This window comes from Oncorhynchus nerka, linkage group LG20 (assembly GCF_034236695.1).
Source record: "Oncorhynchus nerka isolate Pitt River linkage group LG20, Oner_Uvic_2.0, whole genome shotgun sequence".
NCBI lineage: Eukaryota > Metazoa > Chordata > Actinopteri > Salmoniformes > Salmonidae > Oncorhynchus > Oncorhynchus nerka.
In genome coordinates this window covers 14,331,003-14,348,457 of record NC_088415.1, presented here as the reverse complement: position 1 = coordinate 14,348,457, position 17,455 = coordinate 14,331,003, and the positions used below count along the sequence as shown (strand labels likewise).

The 17,455-nt window shown below is 43.6% G+C and overlaps 1 protein-coding gene across 1 annotated transcript in view; it reads right to left on the bottom strand.

Annotated features, from left to right (window-relative positions):
• Nucleotides 1-785: 785 nt before the first annotated feature.
• The window catches only part of si:dkey-32e6.6 (extracellular matrix protein 2), a 45,579-nt gene continuing 28,909 nt past the window's right edge, over nt 786-17,455 (bottom strand). The window contains exons 9-10 of the mRNA XM_029621440.2: nt 6,375-6,701; nt 786-1,129 (exon numbers count right to left, since the gene is read on the bottom strand). Coding sequence (XP_029477300.1) covers nt 955-1,129; nt 6,375-6,701 — 502 coding nt within the window. The 3' untranslated portion in view covers nt 786-954. The remainder of the gene's footprint in view (nt 1,130-6,374; nt 6,702-17,455) is intronic.

Here is a 17,455-nt window from a genome sequence, read left to right as displayed (position 1 = left end):
TCTTCTGCCCTCTTCTCCTCCTTTCCTCCTCTGACCTCTTCTCCTCTTCTACCCTGCTCTCCTCCTCTCCTCCTCTGCCCACCTCTCCTCCTCCTCAGCCCTCTCTTCCTCTGCCCTCCTATACAGTGTATTTGTATTCTCTCAACAGGGCAGCTAGTCTGAACAGCTCCCTCTTTCTGGTCTTTCTATGTTCATGTCTCTCTCTTTCCCCTTTTCCCTCTTTCTCTCCAGCTGCTAACACAAATAATGAATCCTGCTCACACACTCCCTGCCTCTAACCCTCTCTGACGTGCACAAACACACACGCACACATACACACAGACACAAAGGTGCACACACACACAAACTGTCTTCTGCCCTTCCTCCAACACAAACACACTCCCATCCACCACGTGCCACAGAGAAATGATGCCATTCCTGTCAGCTCAGACACACAGAGAAAGACTCCCTCCCCAACCCTAACCCTGCCACCCAGGCTGACCAGACCTTCTATGTTTTCACATGACAGGACGCGTCAGATGCTGCAGGAGATGTTTATATGGTTGGACTCTGGAGAACATGTATGATGTTTATATTCTTTCCCAATGTTCCCTCAGATCTCCCACTGACACTGTTACCCTGTTGCCCCTGGTATACGTCTAACCTGCCCCAAGACTAACCTCCCCCAGACCCTTAAATACACAGGTTGGAATAGCTGTTATTTCATATTCTCTCTTAACCGCTAGAGCATTTTCATACACAGACATCAGTAGTTTCATTTCTGTTCGAGTAAGGTAACACAACTGTACTGGTACGAATTAGTATCTTTATCATCATCATCATCGACTGTGACATCACAAACACGAGTTTACATACATGACGAGATGACATAGGTGATTAGTGAAGAAAGGGAGGTGGGGAAATAGGGAGGTTTAATGATGGTTCAGTGGAACATCTATACATGGAGAAGCTGGTCTACACTTCGTGTATGTGTTCCTGGGGCTGTGTGACCACACTACTAGGGTCTTGAATACAGTTGAAGGTAGTGGAGGGGATGTCTTCTTCTATAAGGTTGTTCTCCAGGTGGAGAGAGGCCAGGGCCGAACGCACCGCCACACGAGAGTGACACACCGACCCCACCGCCACAGACCTGCGAGCAACACACACAGTGTAAAAACATGATTTAATGTGTACTCTTGTGAATACGTGTCTGTCCTTGTCTGACGGCCCCTCTGGGCACCCTGCCAAAACAATCATTCTGATTGGATAATTAGCCTGAGATTAGTTCTGTGCTCTAACAGGACGGCAACGTGAGTTCACTCACCGATACTGGGCTCTGTGATTGGTTCTTACATAGCCTCAGGGAGAGGGCAGTGCCAGACGAACTCAACTGATCCTGATGCTGTGGTCGCTTCAGTCTGAGGTTTTCCTTTGATTTATTGTGGTAATAGCTAAAGCCATCATGGTCTTAATATACTCAAACCTGATTTTATATTTATACAGTATCAGTCAAGAATTTGGACACACCTACTCATTTATATATTTGTACTACTTTGAATACATCAAAACTATGAAATTACACATATGGAATCATGCAGTAACAAAAAAAGTGTTAAACAAATCAAAATATATTTTATATTTGAGGTTCTTCAAAGTAGCCACCCTTTGCCTTGATGACAGCTTTGCACACTCTTAGCATTCTCTCAACATGAGGTAGTCACCTGGAATGCATTTCAATTAACATGTGTACCTTGTTAAAAGTTCATTTGTGTTTTTAATGCTTTCAGCTAATCAGTTGTGTTGTGACAATGTAGGGGTGGTATACAGAATATAGCCCTATTTGGTAAAAGACCAAGTCCATATTATGGCAAGAACAGCTCAAATAAGCAAAGAGAAACAACAGTCCATCATTACCTTAAGACATGAAGGTCAGTCAATACGTAAAATTTCAATAACTTTTAAAGTTTCTTCAAGTGCAGTCGCAAAAATCATCAAGCACTACAATGAAACTGGCTCTCATGAGGACCACCACAGGAAAGGAAGACACAGAGTTACCTCTGCTGCAGAGGATAAGTTCGTTAGTTACCAGCCTCAGAAATTGCAGCCCAAATAAATGCTTCACAGAGTTCAAGTAACAGACACATCTCAACATCAACTGTTCAGAGGAGACTGTGTGAATCAGGCCTTCATGGTCGAATTGCTGCAAAGTAAGCACTACTAAAAGACACCAATAAGAAGAGGAGACTTGCTTGGGCCAAGAAACACGACAGGAGGAAATCTGGTCTGATGAGTAAAAATTTGAGATTTTTGGTACCAACTGCCGTGTCTTTGTGAGACGCAGAGTAGGTGAATGGATGATCTCTGCATGTGTAGTTCTCACCGTGAAGCATGGAGGAAGAGGTGTGATAGTGCTTTGCTGGTGATACTATCGTGATTTATTCCGAATTTAAGGCACACTTAACCAGCATGGTTACCACAGCATTCTGCAGCGATACGCCATCCCATCTGGTTTGTGCTTAGTGGGACTGTCATTTGTTTTTCAACAGGACAATGACCCAACACACCTCCAAGCTATATAAGGGCTATTTGACCAAAAAGGAGACGGATGGAGTGCTGCATCAGATGACCTGGCCTCCACAATCACCCGACCTCAACCCATTATTTTTTTATTTCACCTTCATTTATCCAGGTAGGCCAGTTGAGAACAAGTTCTCAATTACAACTGCGACCTGGCCAAGATAAAGCAAAGTAGTGTGACACAAACTACAACACAGAGTTACACATGGAATAAACATACAGTCAATAACACAATAGAAAAAAATCTATATACAGTGTGTACAAATGAGGTAAGATTAGGGAGATAAGGCAATAAATAGGCCGTTGTGGCGAAGTAATTACAATTTAGCAATTCAACACTGGAGTGATAGATGTGCAGAAGATGAATGTGCAAGTAGAGGTTCAGGGCTGCAAAGGAGAAAAAAAATAACAATATGGGGATGAAGTAGTTGGATGGGCTATTTACAGATGGGCTATGTACAGGAGCAATGATCTGTGAGCTGCTCTGACAACTGATGCTTAAAGTTTGTGAGGGAGATATGAGTCTCCAGCTTCAGTGATTTTTTGCAGTCATTGGTAGCAGAGAACTGGAAGGAAAGGCAGCCAAAGTAGGAAATGGTGACCAGTGAAATATACCTGCTGGTGCTACGGGTGGGTGCTGCTATGGTGACCAGTGAGCTGAGATAAGGCGGGGCTTTACTTAGCAAAGACTTATAAATGACCTGGAGCCAGTTGGTTTGTTCGACGAATATGAAGCGAGGGCCAACCAACGAGAGCATACTGTACAGGTCTCAGTGGTGGGTAGTATATGGGGCTTTGATGACAAAACGGATGGAACTGTAATAGACTGCATCCAATTTGCTGAGTAGAGTGTTGGAGGCTATTTTGTAAATGACATTGCCGAAGTCAAGGATTGGTAGGATAGTCAGTTTTACGAGGGTATGTTTGGCAGCATGAGTGAAGGATGCTTTGTTGTGAAATAGGAAGCCAATTCTAGATTTAATTTTGGATTGGAGATGCTTAATGTGAGTCTGGAAGGAGAATTTGCAGTCTAGCCAGACACCTAGGTATTTGTAGTTGTCCACATATTCTAAGTCAGAAGCGTACAGAGTAGTGATATTGGATGGGCGGGGCGGCGATTGGTTGAAGAGCATGCATTTAGTTTTACTTGCATTTAAGATCAGTTGGAGGCCACGGAAGGAGAGTTGTATGGCATTGAAGCTCTTCTGGAGGTTAGTTAACACATTGTCCAAAGAAGGGCCAGAAGTATATAGAATGGGGTCGTCTGCGTAGAGGTGGATCAGAGAATCACCAGCAGCAAGAGCGACATCATTGATGCATACAGAGAAAAGAGTCGCCCCAAGAATTGAACCCTGTGGCACCCCCAGAGACTGCCAGACATCTGGAAAGCAGGCCCTCCGATTTGACACACTGACCTCTGTCTGAGAAGTAGTTTGTAAACCAGGCGAGGCAGTCATTTGAGAAGCCAAGGCTGTTGAGTCTGCCGATAAGAATGTGGTGACTGACAGAGTCGAAAGCCTTTGCCAGGTCGATCAATACGGCTGCACAGTATTGTCTTTTATCGATGGCGGTTATGATATCGTTTAGGACCTTGAGCGTGGCTGAGGTGCACCCATGACCAGCTCGGAAACCAGATTGCATAGCAGAGAAGGTACGGTGGGAATCGAAATGGTCGGTGATCTGTTTGTTAACTTGGCTTTCAAAGACCTTAGAAAGGCAGGGTAGGATAGATATAGGTCTGTAACAGTTTGGGTCTAGAGTGTCTCCCCCTTTGAAGAGGGGGACAACCCCCTCAGCTTTCCAATTTTTGGGGATCTCAAAAGAGAGGTTGAACAGGCTAGTAATAGGGTTTGCAACAATTGCGGTGGATAATTTTGAAAAGAGAAGGTCCAGATTGTCTAGCCCTGCTGATTTGTAGGGGTCCAGATTTTGCAACTCTTTCAGAACATCATTTATCTGAATTTGGGTGAAGGACAAATGGAGGAGGCTTGGGCAAGCTGCTGTGGGGGGTGCAGGGCTGTTGCCTGGGGTAGGGGTAGCCAGGTGGAAAGCATGGCCAGCCGTAGAAAAATGTTTATTGAAATTCTCAATTATCGTGGATTTATCAGTGGGGACAGTGTTTCCTAGCCTCAGTGCAGTGGGCAGCTGGGAAGAGGTGCTCTTATTCTCAATGGACTTTACAGTGTCCCAGAACTTTTTGGAGTTTGTGCTACAGGATGCAAATTTATGTTTGAAAAAGCTAGCCTTTGCTTTCCTAACTGCCTGTTCCTAACTTCTCTGAAAAGTTGCATATCGCGGGGGCTATTCGATGCTAATGCGGTACGCCACAGGATGTTTTTGTGCTGGTCAAGGGCAGTCAGGTCTGGAGTGAACCAAGGGCTATATCTGTTTCTGGTTCTACATTTTTTGAATGGGGCATGCTTATTTAGGATGGTGAGGAAAGAACTTTTAAAGAATAACCAGGGATCCTCTACTGATGGAATGAGGTCAATATCCTTCCAGGATACCCGGGCCAGGTTGATTGGAAAGGCCTGCTCGCTGAAGTGTTTTAGGAAGCGTTTGACAGTGATGAGGGGTGGCCGTTTGACTGCAGACCCATTACGGATGCAGGCAATGAGGCAGTGATCACTGAGATCCTGGTTGAAGACAGCAGAGGTGTATTTAGAGGGCAGGTTGGTCAGGAGGATATCTATGAGGGTGCCCGTGTTTACCTGATTTGAGGTTGTACCTGGTTCATTGAAAGTTTGTGTAAGATTGAGGGCATCTACCTAATATTGTAGGACGGCCGGTGTGTTAAACATGTCCCAGTTTAGGTCACCTAACAGTACAAGCTCTGGAGATAGATGGGGGACAATCAATTCACATATGGTGTCCAGGGCACAGCTGGGGGCTGAAGGTGGCCTATAACAAGCAGCAACGGTGAGAGACTTGTTTCTGGAAAGGTGGAGTTTTAGAAGTAGAAACTCAAATTGTTTGGGCACAGACTTAGATAGTATGACAGAACTCTGCAGGCTGTCTCTGCAGTAGATTGCAACTGCAGTCCAATATGCTCATGGCTAGTATCGCGCTGTGCAGACAGGCAGGTATTACCCAGGTTATCTAGGCTAGAGTCCGAGCTAAAGGTAAAGACCGCTAGCAGTGGCAAACAATGACTAAATAGCTAGTAGCTAATTAGTTGGCTAGCTACTGATGGAGGTTCCAGTTATAAGGTCTAAAAAAAATAGCTGATCTGTACCACATTGGGTGAGGCGGGTTGCAGGAATGTATATTTATTTCAAAACTTGAAAAAAGAGACTGAAATGTATGCCAAAAAAATCGAAAAAGACAATATTTACATGGGACGAAAACAAACACGTCTTACTGCTGCACCATCTTGGATATATTGAGATGGTTTGGGAGGAGTTGGACCGCAGAGTGAAGGAAAAGCAGCCAAAAAGTGCTCCGAATTTGTGGGAACTCCTTCAAGACTGTTGGAAAAGCATTCCAGTTGAAGCTGGTGAAGTGATTGCAAGAGTGTACAAAGCTGTCATCAAGGCAAAGGGTGGCTACTTTGAAGAATCTCAAATAAATGATTTGTTTTAACACTTTTTTGGTTACTACATGATTCCATATGTGTTATTTCATAATTTTGATGTCTTCACTATTATTCTACAATGTATAAAATTGTTAAAATAAAGAAAAACCCTTGAGTAGGTGTTTCCAAACTTGGTAATGGTACTGTAGGTGGTGGTTCAGTTTGGCCGCAGGTGGTTCAGTTTTACCCCTGGTGAGCACAGTACCTACAGCGGTAGAGAAGATTGGTAGCACTGGAGTCATACCTGATTTGGTTGTAGTCGAGCCTCAGCACCTGCAGGTTCCTAAACTGCCACACGCTGCGAGGCACCGCCCCCAGACGGTTATTGTCCAATAGGAGCTCAACAAGCGATCGGTACATGCCCACAAAAGAAACTCCTTGCACTCCTTCGTCCCCTAGTGCATTGTGGGATAGACGGAGGGACTCTAGGCCGGGGCGCAGGTGGCCAAAGACATACGCAGGGATTCGACCAATGGAGTTGTGTTGCAGGGTCAGCTGACGCAGAGGGCGGGGTAGGTAGAGGGGGACTGACGTGAGGCTGTTATGAGAGAGGTCCAAGGCTTCAAGAGAACTAAGAGAGAGAGAGAAACAGAAACATATTTGGTTATTCAATATACAAAGTTTTATAAAGCGGTGTCAGAGCTATGGGACCAGTCTAATGGCTACTCTAACTACGTTTTATAAAGCAGAGCTATGGGACCAGTCTAATGGCTACTCTAACTACGTTTTATAAAGCAGAGCTATGGGACCAGTCTAATGGCTACTCTAACTACGTTTTATAAAGCAAAGCTATGGGACCAGTCTAATGGCTACTCTAACTACGTTTTATAAAGCAGTGTCAGAGCTATGGGACCAGTCTAATGGCTACTCTAACTACGTTTTATAAAGCAGAGCTATGGGACCAGTCTAATGGCTACTCTAACTACGTTTTATAAAGCAGCGTCAGAGCTATGGGACCAGTCTAATGGCTACTCTAACTACGTTTTATAAAGCAGTGTCAGAGCTATGGGACCAGTCTAATGGCTACTCTAACTACGTTTTATAAAGCAGTGTCAGAGCTATGGGACCAGTCTAATGGCTACTCTAACTACGTTTTATAAAGCAGAGCTATGGGACCGGTCTAATGGCTACTCTAACTACGTTTTATAAAGCAGCGTCAGAGCTATGGGACCAGTCTAATGGCTACTCTAACTACGTTTTATAAAGCAGTGTCAGAGCTATGGGACCAGTCTAATGGCTACTCTAACTACGTTTTATAAAGCAGTGTCAGAGCTATGGGACCAGTCTAATGGCTACTCTAACTACGTTTTATAAAGCAGCATCAGAGCTATGGGACCAGTCTAATGGCTACTCTAACTACATTTTATAAAGCAGCATCAGAGCTATGGGACCAGTCTAATGGCTACTCTAACTACGTTTTATAAAGCAGAGCTATGGGACCAGTCTAATGGCTACTCTAACTACGTTTTATAAAGCAGAGCTATGGGACCAGTCTAATGGCTACTCTAACTACGTTTTATAAAGCAGTGTCAGAGCTATGGGACCAGTCTAATGGCTACTCTAACTACGTTTTATAAAGCAGTGTCAGAGCTATGGGACCAGTCTAATGGCTACTCTAACTACGTTTTATAAAGCAGCATCAGAGCTATGGGACCAGTCTAATGGCTACTCTAACTACGTTTTATAAAGCAAAGCTATGGGACCAGTCTAATGGCTACTCTAACTACGTTTTATAAAGCAGTGTCAGAGCTATGGGACCAGTCTAATGGCTACTCTAACTACGTTTTATAAAGCAGCGTCAGAGCTATGGGACCAGTCTAATGGCTACTCTAACTACGTTTTATAAAGCGGTGTCAGAGCTATGGTACCAGTCTAATGGCTACTCTAACTACATTTTATAAAGCAGCATCAGAGCTATGGGACCAGTCTAATGGCTACTCTAACTACGTTTTATAAAGCAGCGTCAGAGCTATGGGACCAGTCTAATGGCTACTCTAACTACGTTTTATAAAGCAAAGCTATGGGACCAGTCTAATGGCTACTCTAACTACGTTTTATAAAGCAAAGCTATGGGACCAGTCTAATGGCTACTCTAACTACGTTTTATAAAGCAGCATCAGAGCTATGGGACCAGTCTAATGGCTACTCTAACTACGTTTTATAAAGCAAAGCTATGGGACCAGTCTAATGGCTACTCTAACTACGTTTTATAAAGCAGTGTCAGAGCTATGGGACCAGTCTAATGGCTACTCTAACTACGTTTTATAAAGCAGTGTCAGAGCTATGGGACCAGTCTAATGGCTACTCTAACTACGTTTTATAAAGCAGCATCAGAGCTATGGGACCAGTCTAATGGCTACTCTAACTACGTTTTATAAAGCAAAGCTATGGGACCAGTCTAATGGCTACTCTAACTACGTTTTATAAAGCAGCATCAGAGCTATGGGACCAGTCTAATGGCTACTCTAACTACGTTTTATAAAGCAGCGTCAGAGCTATGGGACCAGTCTAATGGCTACTCTAACTACGTTTTATAAAGCAAAGCTATGGGACCAGTCTAATGGCTACTCTAACTACGTTTTATAAAGCAAAGCTATGGGACCAGTCTAATGGCTACTCTAACTACGTTTTATAAAGCAGCATCAGAGCTATGGGACCAGTCTAATGGCTACTCTAACTACGTTTTATAAAGCGGTGTCAGAGCTATGGGACCAGTCTAATGGCTACTCTAACTACGTTTTATAAAGCGGTGTCAGAGCTATGGTACCAGTCTAATGGCTACTCTAACTACATTTTATAAAGCAGCATCAGAGCTATGGTACCAGTCTAATGGCTACTCTAACTACGTTTTATAAAGCAAAGCTATGGGACCAGTCTAATGGCTACTCTAACTACGTTTTATAAAGCAGTGTCAGAGCTATGAGACCAGTCTAATGGCTACTCTAACTACGTTTTATAAAGCAGAGCTATGGGACCAGTCTAATGGCTACTCTAACTACGTTTTATAAAGCAAAGCTATGGGACCAGTCTAATGGCTACTCTAACTACGTTTTATAAAGCAGCATCAGAGCTATGGGACCAGTCTAATGGCTACTCTAACTACGTTTTATAAAGCGGTGTCAGAGCTATGGTACCAGTCTAATGGCTACTCTAACTACATTTTATAAAGCAGCATCAGAGCTATGGGACCAGTCTAATGGCTACTCTAACTACGTTTTATAAAGCAGCGTCAGAGCTATGGGACCAGTATAATGGCTACTCTAACTACGTTTTATAAAGCAAAGCTATGGGACCAGTCTAATGGCTACTCTAACTACGTTTTATAAAGTGGTGTCAGAGCTATGGGACCAGTCTAATGGCTACTCTAACTACGTTTTATAAAGCAGAGCTATGGGACCAGTCTAATGGCTACTCTAACTACGTTTTATAAAGCAGTGTCAGAGCTATGAGACCAGTCTAATGGCTACTCTAACTACGTTTTATAAAGCAGAGCTATGGGACCAGTCTAATGGCTACTCTAACTACGTTTTATAAAGCAAAGCTATGGGACCAGTCTAATGGCTACTCTAACTACATTTTATAAAGCAGAGCTATGGGACCAGTCTAATGGCTACTCTAACTACGTTTTATAAAGCAGTGTCAGAGCTATGAGACCAGTCTAATGGCTACTCTAACTACGTTTTATAAAGCAGCATCAGAGCTATGGGACCAGTCTAATGGCTACTCTAACTACGTTTTATAAAGCAGAGCTATGGGACCAGTCTAATGGCTACTCTAACTACGTTTTATAAAGCAGAGCTATGGGACCAGTCTAATGGCTACTCTAACTACATTTTATAAAGCAGTGTCAGAGCTATGGGACCAGTCTAATGGCTACTCTAACTACATTTTATAAAGCAGAGCTATGGGACCAGTCTAATGGCTACTCTAACTATGTTTTATAAAGCAGTGTCAGAGCTATGAGACCAGTCTAATGGCTACTCTAACTACGTTTTATAAAGCAGTGTCAGAGCTATGGGACCAGTCTAATGGCTACTCTAACTACGTTTTATAAAGCAGTGTCAGAGCTATGGGACCAGTCTAATGGCTACTCTAACTACGTTTTATAAAGCAGCATCAGAGCTATGGGACCAGTCTAATGGCTACCAGTCTAACTACTCTAACTACATTTTATAAAGCAAAGCTATGGGACCAGTCTAATGGCTACTCTAACTACGTTTTATAAAGCAGTGTCAGAGCTATGGGACCAGTCTAATGGCTACTCTAACTACGTTTTATAAAGCAGTGTCAGAGCTATGGGACCAGTCTAATGGCTACTCTAACTACGTTTTATAAAGCAGCATCAGAGCTATGGGACCAGTCTAATGGCTACTCTAACTACATTTTATAAAGCAAAGCTATGGGACCAGTCTAATGGCTACTCTAACTACGTTTTATAAAGCAGCATCAGAGCTATGGGACCAGTCTAATGGCTACTCTAACTACGTTTTATAAAGCAGTGTCAGAGCTATGAGACCAGTCTAATGGCTACTCTAACTACGTTTTATAAAGCAGCATCAGAGCTATGGGACCAGTCTAATGGCTACTCTAACTACGTTTTATTAAGCGGTGTCAGAGCTATGGGACCAGTCTAATGGCTACTCTAACTACGTTTTATAAAGCAGTGTCAGAGCTATGAGACCAGTCTAATGGCTACTCTAACTACGTTTTATAAAGCAAAGCTATGGGACCAGTCTAATGGCTACTCTAACTACATTTTATAAAGCAGAGCTATGGGACCAGTCTAATGGCTACTCTAACTACGTTTTATAAAGCAGTGTCAGAGCTATGAGACCAGTCTAATGGCTACTCTAACTACGTTTTATAAAGCAGCATCAGAGCTATGGGACCAGTCTAATGGCTACTCTAACTACGTTTTATAAAGCAGAGCTATGGGACCAGTCTAATGGCTACTCTAACTACGTTTTATAAAGCAGAGCTATGGGACCAGTCTAATGGCTACTCTAACTACGTTTTATAAAGCAGAGCTATGGGACCAGTCTAATGGCTACTCTAACTACGTTTTATAAAGCAGTGTCAGAGCTATGAGACCAGTCTAATGGCTACTCTAACTACGTTTTATAAAGCGGTGTCAGAGCTATGGGACCAGTCTAATGGCTACTCTAACTACGTTTTATGAAGCAGCGTCAGAGCTATGAGACCAGTCTAATGGCTACTCTAACTACGTTTTATAAAGCAGAGCTATGGGACCAGTCTAATGGCTACTCTAACTACGTTTTATAAAGCAGTGTCAGAGCTATGAGACCAGTCTAATGGCTACTCTAACTACGTTTTATAAAGCAGAGCTATGGGACCAGTCTAATGGCTACTCTACGTTTTATAAAGCAGTGTCAGAGCTATGGGACCAGTCTAATGGCTACTCTAACTACGTTTTATAAAGCAGTGTCAGAGCTATGGGACCAGTCTAATGGCTACTCTAACTACGTTTTATAAAGCAGAGCTATGGGACCAGTCTAATGGCTACTCTAACTACGTTTTATAAAGCAGAGCTATGGGACCAGTCTAATGGCTACTCTAACTACGTTTTATAAAGCGGTGTCAGAGCTATGAGACCAGTCTAATGGCTACTCTAACTACGTTTTATAAAGCAGCATCAGAGCTATGGGACCAGTCTAATGGCTACTCTAACTACGTTTTATAAAGCGGTGTCAGAGCTATGGGACCAGTCTAATGGCTACTCTAACTACGTTTTATAAAGCAGAGCTATGGGACCAGTCTAGCTACTCTAACTACGTTTTATAAAGCAAGAGCTATGGGACCAGTCTAATGGCTACTCTAACTACGTTTTATAAAGCAGAGCTATGGGACCAGTCTAATGGCTACTCTAACTACGTTTTATAAAGCAGTGTCAGAGCTATGGGACCAGTCTAATGGCTACTCTAACTACGTTTTATAAAGCAAAGCTATGGGACCAGTCTAATGGCTACTCTAACTACGTTTTATAAAGCAGTGTCAGAGCTATGGGACCAGTCTAATGGCTACTCTAACTACGTTTTATAAAGCAGTGTCAGAGCTATGGGACCAGTCTAATGGCTACTCTAACTACGTTTTATAAAGCAGAGCTATGGGACCAGTCTAATGGCTACTCTAACTACGTTTTATAAAGCAGAGCTATGGGACCAGTCTAATGGCTACTCTAACTACGTTTTATAAAGCAGTGTCAGAGCTATGGGACCAGTCTAATGGCTACTCTAACTACGTTTTATAAAGCAGAGCTATGGGACCAGTCTAATGGCTACTCTAACTACGTTTTATAAAGCAGTGTCAGAGCTATGGGACCAGTCTAATGGCTACTCTAACTACGTTTTATAAAGCAAAGCTATGGGACCAGTCTAATGGCTACTCTAACTACGTTTTATAAAGCAGAGCTAAACCAGTCTAATGGCTACTCTAACTACGATAAAGCAGTGTCAGAGGGGACCAGTCTAATGGCTACTCTAACTACGTTTTATAAAGCAGCATCAGAGCTATGGGACCAGTCTAATGGCTACTCTAACTACGTTTTTTATAAAGCAGTGTCAGAGCTATGGGACCAGTCTAATGGCTACTCTAACTACGTTTTATAAAGCAAAGCTATGGGACCAGTCTAATGGCTACTCTAACTACGTTTTATAAAGCAGAGCTATGGGACCAGTCTAATGGCTACTCTAACTACGTTTTATAAAGCAGTGTCAGAGCTATGGGACCAGTCTAATGGCTACTCTAACTACGTTTTATAAAGCAGAGCTATGGGACCAGTCTAATGGCTACTCTAACTACGTTTTATAAAGCAGAGCTATGGGACCAGTCTAATGGCTACTCTAACTACGTTTTATAAAGCAGAGCTATGGGACCAGTCTAATGGCTACTCTAACTACGTTTTATAAAGCAGAGCTATGGGACCAGTCTAATGGCTACTCGAACTACGTTTTATAAAGCAGTGTCAGAGCTATGAGACCAGTCTAATGGCTACTCTAACTACGTTTTATAAAGCAGCATCAGAGCTATGGGACCAGTCTAATGGCTACTCTAACTACGTTTTATAAAGCAGCATCAGAGCTATGAGACCAGTCTAATGGCTACTCTAACTACGTTTTATAAAGCAGAGCTATGGGACCAGTCTAATGGCTACTCTAACTACGTTTTATAAAGCAGCATCAGAGCTATGGGACCAGTCTAATGGCTACTCTAACTACGTTTTATAAAGCAGCATCAGAGCTATGGGACCAGTCTAATGGCTACTCTAACTACGACCAGTCTAATGGCTACTCTAACTACGTTTTATAAAGCAGCATCAGAGCTATGGGACCAGTCTAATGGCTACTCTAACTACGTTTTATAAAGCAGCATCAGAGCTATGGGACCAGTCTAATGGCTACTCTAACTACGTTTTATAAAGCAGCATCAGAGCTATGGGACCAGTCTAATGGCTACTCTAACTACGTTTTATAAAGCAGCATCAGAGCTATGAGACCAGTCTAATGGCTACTCTAACTACGTTTTATAAAGCAGAGCTATGGGACCAGTCTAATGGCTACTCTAACTACGTTTTATAAAGCAGTGTCAGAGCTATGGTACCAGTCTAATGGCTACTCTAACTACGTTTTATAAAGCGGTGTCAGAGCTATGAGACCAGTCTAATGGCTACTCTAACTACGTTTTATAAAGCAGTGTCAGAGCTATGGGACCAGTCTAATGGCTACTCTAACTACGTTTTATAAAGCAGTGTCAGAGCTATGGGACCAGTCTAATGGCTACTCTAACTACGTTTTATAAAGCAGTGTCAGAGCTATGGGACCAGTCTAATGGCTACTCTAACTACGTTTTACAGAGCACTTGGGTCAGATATAATGCGGAAAGTAGAGTTTACTGAGAAGCAGTGGACTTGGGAGTTTCCAGTGTTTTGGCTGTTAGATTGAGGAGTGAAGAGGTGTTGTTCTCTACAGAAACACATGCATGCTAGGAGTGGAAGGGTGTACTCTCTCCCCAATGATTTGGCAGGAGAGGGCCCCTTGCTCCATCATTAACACGGAGCCTTGTGGGAGGTAGTGAGGGTCCATAAGACGTGGAAATTGGGTGGTTAGGACTATGTGGCCAACTGGAGTAACAGAACATAGACCATTAAAGCCAGGGGGTGAGGAACGGGATGCTGTGTTTGGGGGTAGTAGTGGGGTAATATAACACAGGAAGACAGGGGGTAGAGGGTGGTAGGGGTAAGAGAACACAGGAAGACAGGGGGTAGAGGGTGGTAGGGGGTAATATAACACAGGAAGACAGGGGGTAGAGGGTGGTAGGGGGTAAGAGAACACAGGAAGACAGGGGGTAGAGGGTGGTAGGGGGTAATATAACACAGGAAGACAGGGGGTAGAGGGTGGTAGGGGGTAAGAGAACACAGGAAGACAGGGGGTAGAGGGTGGTAGGGGTAAGAGAACACAGGAAGACAGGGGGTAGAGGGTGGTAGGGGGTAAGAGAACACAGGAAGACAGGGGTATAGGGTGGTAGGGGGTAAGAGAACACAGGAAGACAGGGGTAGAGGGTGGTAAGGGTTAAGAGAACACAGGAAGACAGGGGTAGAGGGTGGTAGGGGGTAATATAACACAGGAAGACAGGGGGTAGAGGGTGGTAGGGGGTAATATAACACAGGAAGACAGGGGTAGAGGGTGGTAGGGGGTAAGAGAACACAGGAAGACAGGGGTATAGGGTGGTAGGGGGTAAGAGAACACAGGAAGACAGGGGGTATAGGGTGGTAGGGGGTAAGAGAACACAGGAAGACAGGGGGTAGAGGGTGGTAAGGGTTAAGAGAACACAGGAAGACAGGGGGTAGAGGGTGGTAGGGGGTAAGAGAACACAGGAAGACAGGGGGTAGAGGGTAAGAGAACACCAAGCAGCTGGTGTGAGTTTACAGGGCATGTCAAAGCAGGACAAATGTCTAATTTCCTGTTACCTTACTGCCATTTACGCACATCAAGGTGAACAGCCAATGAGCACAACACACTGGAGGCTGAACAACCAACAGGCTCAAAGCAGAGTAGGGTGTATAGCCAATGAGAAGAAAGATAAACAGGGGCCCCTGGTGAGGTTGATAAGAGAGGCGTATGTGTGACTCACGTTATAATGTCAATTTCATATACGGTACCTCAACCCTCCTGCTCATCGTGACCATCTTTGTACTCTTTGGGACATTTAGCAACAAAACGTTCATGTTTCTCCACATAAATCTGTTTTTATTTAAATAAACCCTAATTGTTGTTGTGCAGGGAAATCTGGGATTTGATTATTACTGTTTGTATTAACAAAAGTTTGTTCTCTTGTTCAAGCTGTTATTCATATAGCAGAGGCTCAGCGAGGTCCAAAAATGATTTCAGCAATTCTTTGCTGAGTATTAGGGGTATTAAGTCAACAGGGGTGTCGTAAAATCCTACATTAATACAGCCGTAAAGGTTTTACTGAAAACAGTGCAGCACCACAGGGGACTGAACACAATGACAGATTTAACCAAAAACACACCAACACATTCGCAGATATGAAAACACACACAGTGAGTGAGTAGGAGCGATTACTATTGAATCAATACTGTCTTTGTTGATTGTTTTAGATAAGTGTTCTTTCCCAGTGACTTCAAACCAGGGATGTTTACTGACTATCAAGTCAGGCTAAGGCTCTGTGTGTGCTTTGACACGGACAAGAGTAATCAATCTGATGGTCCGTTCCTCCTCAGGGAGCTGAGATCTAATGAGAACCAGGAGAGGGAGCTGGTGGCGGCCACACACAAACACACACACACACACACGCCCTGTCTCCTCTGTTTCATCTGCCTGGGGCTGAGACGTACCATGCCAGTGTTATACAAGCAGGCTTATGCAAGCTGCTCGCTAGCCAGACTAACCACACTGCTCCCGAGTGGTGCAGAGGTCTAAGGCACTGCATCTCAGTGCTAGAGGTGTCACTACAGACACCCTGGTTTGAATCCAGGCTGTATCACAACCAGCTGTGATTGGGAGTCCCATAGGGTGGCGCACCATTGGCCCAGTGTCAACCGGATTTGGCCGGTGTAGGCCGTCATTGTAAATAAGAACTGACTTGCCTGATTAAATAAAAATAATACAAAAACTAACCAGGATTAACTACACTAAACAGGTTAATCACACCAACCATGTCCCCCCCAACCATGTCCCCCAACCATGTCCCCCCCAACCATGTCCCCCAACCATGTCCCCCAACCATGTCCCCCAACCATGTCCCCCCCAACCATGTCCCCCAACCATGTCCCCCCCAACCATGTCCCCCCCATGTCCCCCCCCCCATGTCCCCCCAACCATGTCCCCCAAAATGTTGGGTCCCTGAGCAAATGTCAGGTCTGCTGAGCACAAACTTGAACGTTGTGAAAATTCTGTGCAACTTCCAGAGAGCGTTTACTGTGAACACTGAGGCTGTACCCACTGTAATGTACAGTTTCTGTACTGTGGCTATTTGGTCATAATGTAGACCTACCAGAGGGACCTACCATCAAAAGAAATGGAGGAAATGCATCCCATAACATTTGAACATGGAAATAGCTTTTCTATCATTCAGCCTACAGTAGCAGCTAATGTGTGGTGTTCAATGTAGGCCTACGGTCCATGAGCCTTTTGAAAAAACATGCATGGCTTTGCATCAACCTGTTTATACACTTGTCCTTCAGACAAGGAGGTGACTGAAAATGTTGCCTTGTTTGATGCAAGAAACTACTTTACAAAATAAAATGCATTACTATTCCCATACCATTATTACAGAGAATCAGACAAATGATGCTACCCTCTGCCTATTGGCTACTTAGCTTATTCAAACCAGTCTCAAAATACAACACTGCCCCTTTTAAGACAAAAAAGCTCCTGACTTGCTTTTCAAAGATGTCTAGAAATGTACATGTTTTGAGCTCTTGTAGGAAGCAATCACTCCTCTATTGCTGACTACAAATGATCTATAACTGGGCTACTAACTCACTAACTATTAAAGGATATGAACAGAATGTGCAAACGTAGATACATGCAGCTCTCGCTTTGATCTCAAAACAAGCATATCTACTCACGACCGCTCATTCTGTAAACACAATCCAGTTCAAAGTAAATGGCACAGATCCATACATTCTCACAGAATGAGTTATGTTATGTGAAGACAGCAAACCTTAGGGGATAACCATGGCTCACCTTTTAGTAGGTGTACAATACATAACACAAACACACACACACAGAGTGGATGGATTCCTCTGATCAGCGCTCTTATTATTGGAACCAGACTCTTCATCCA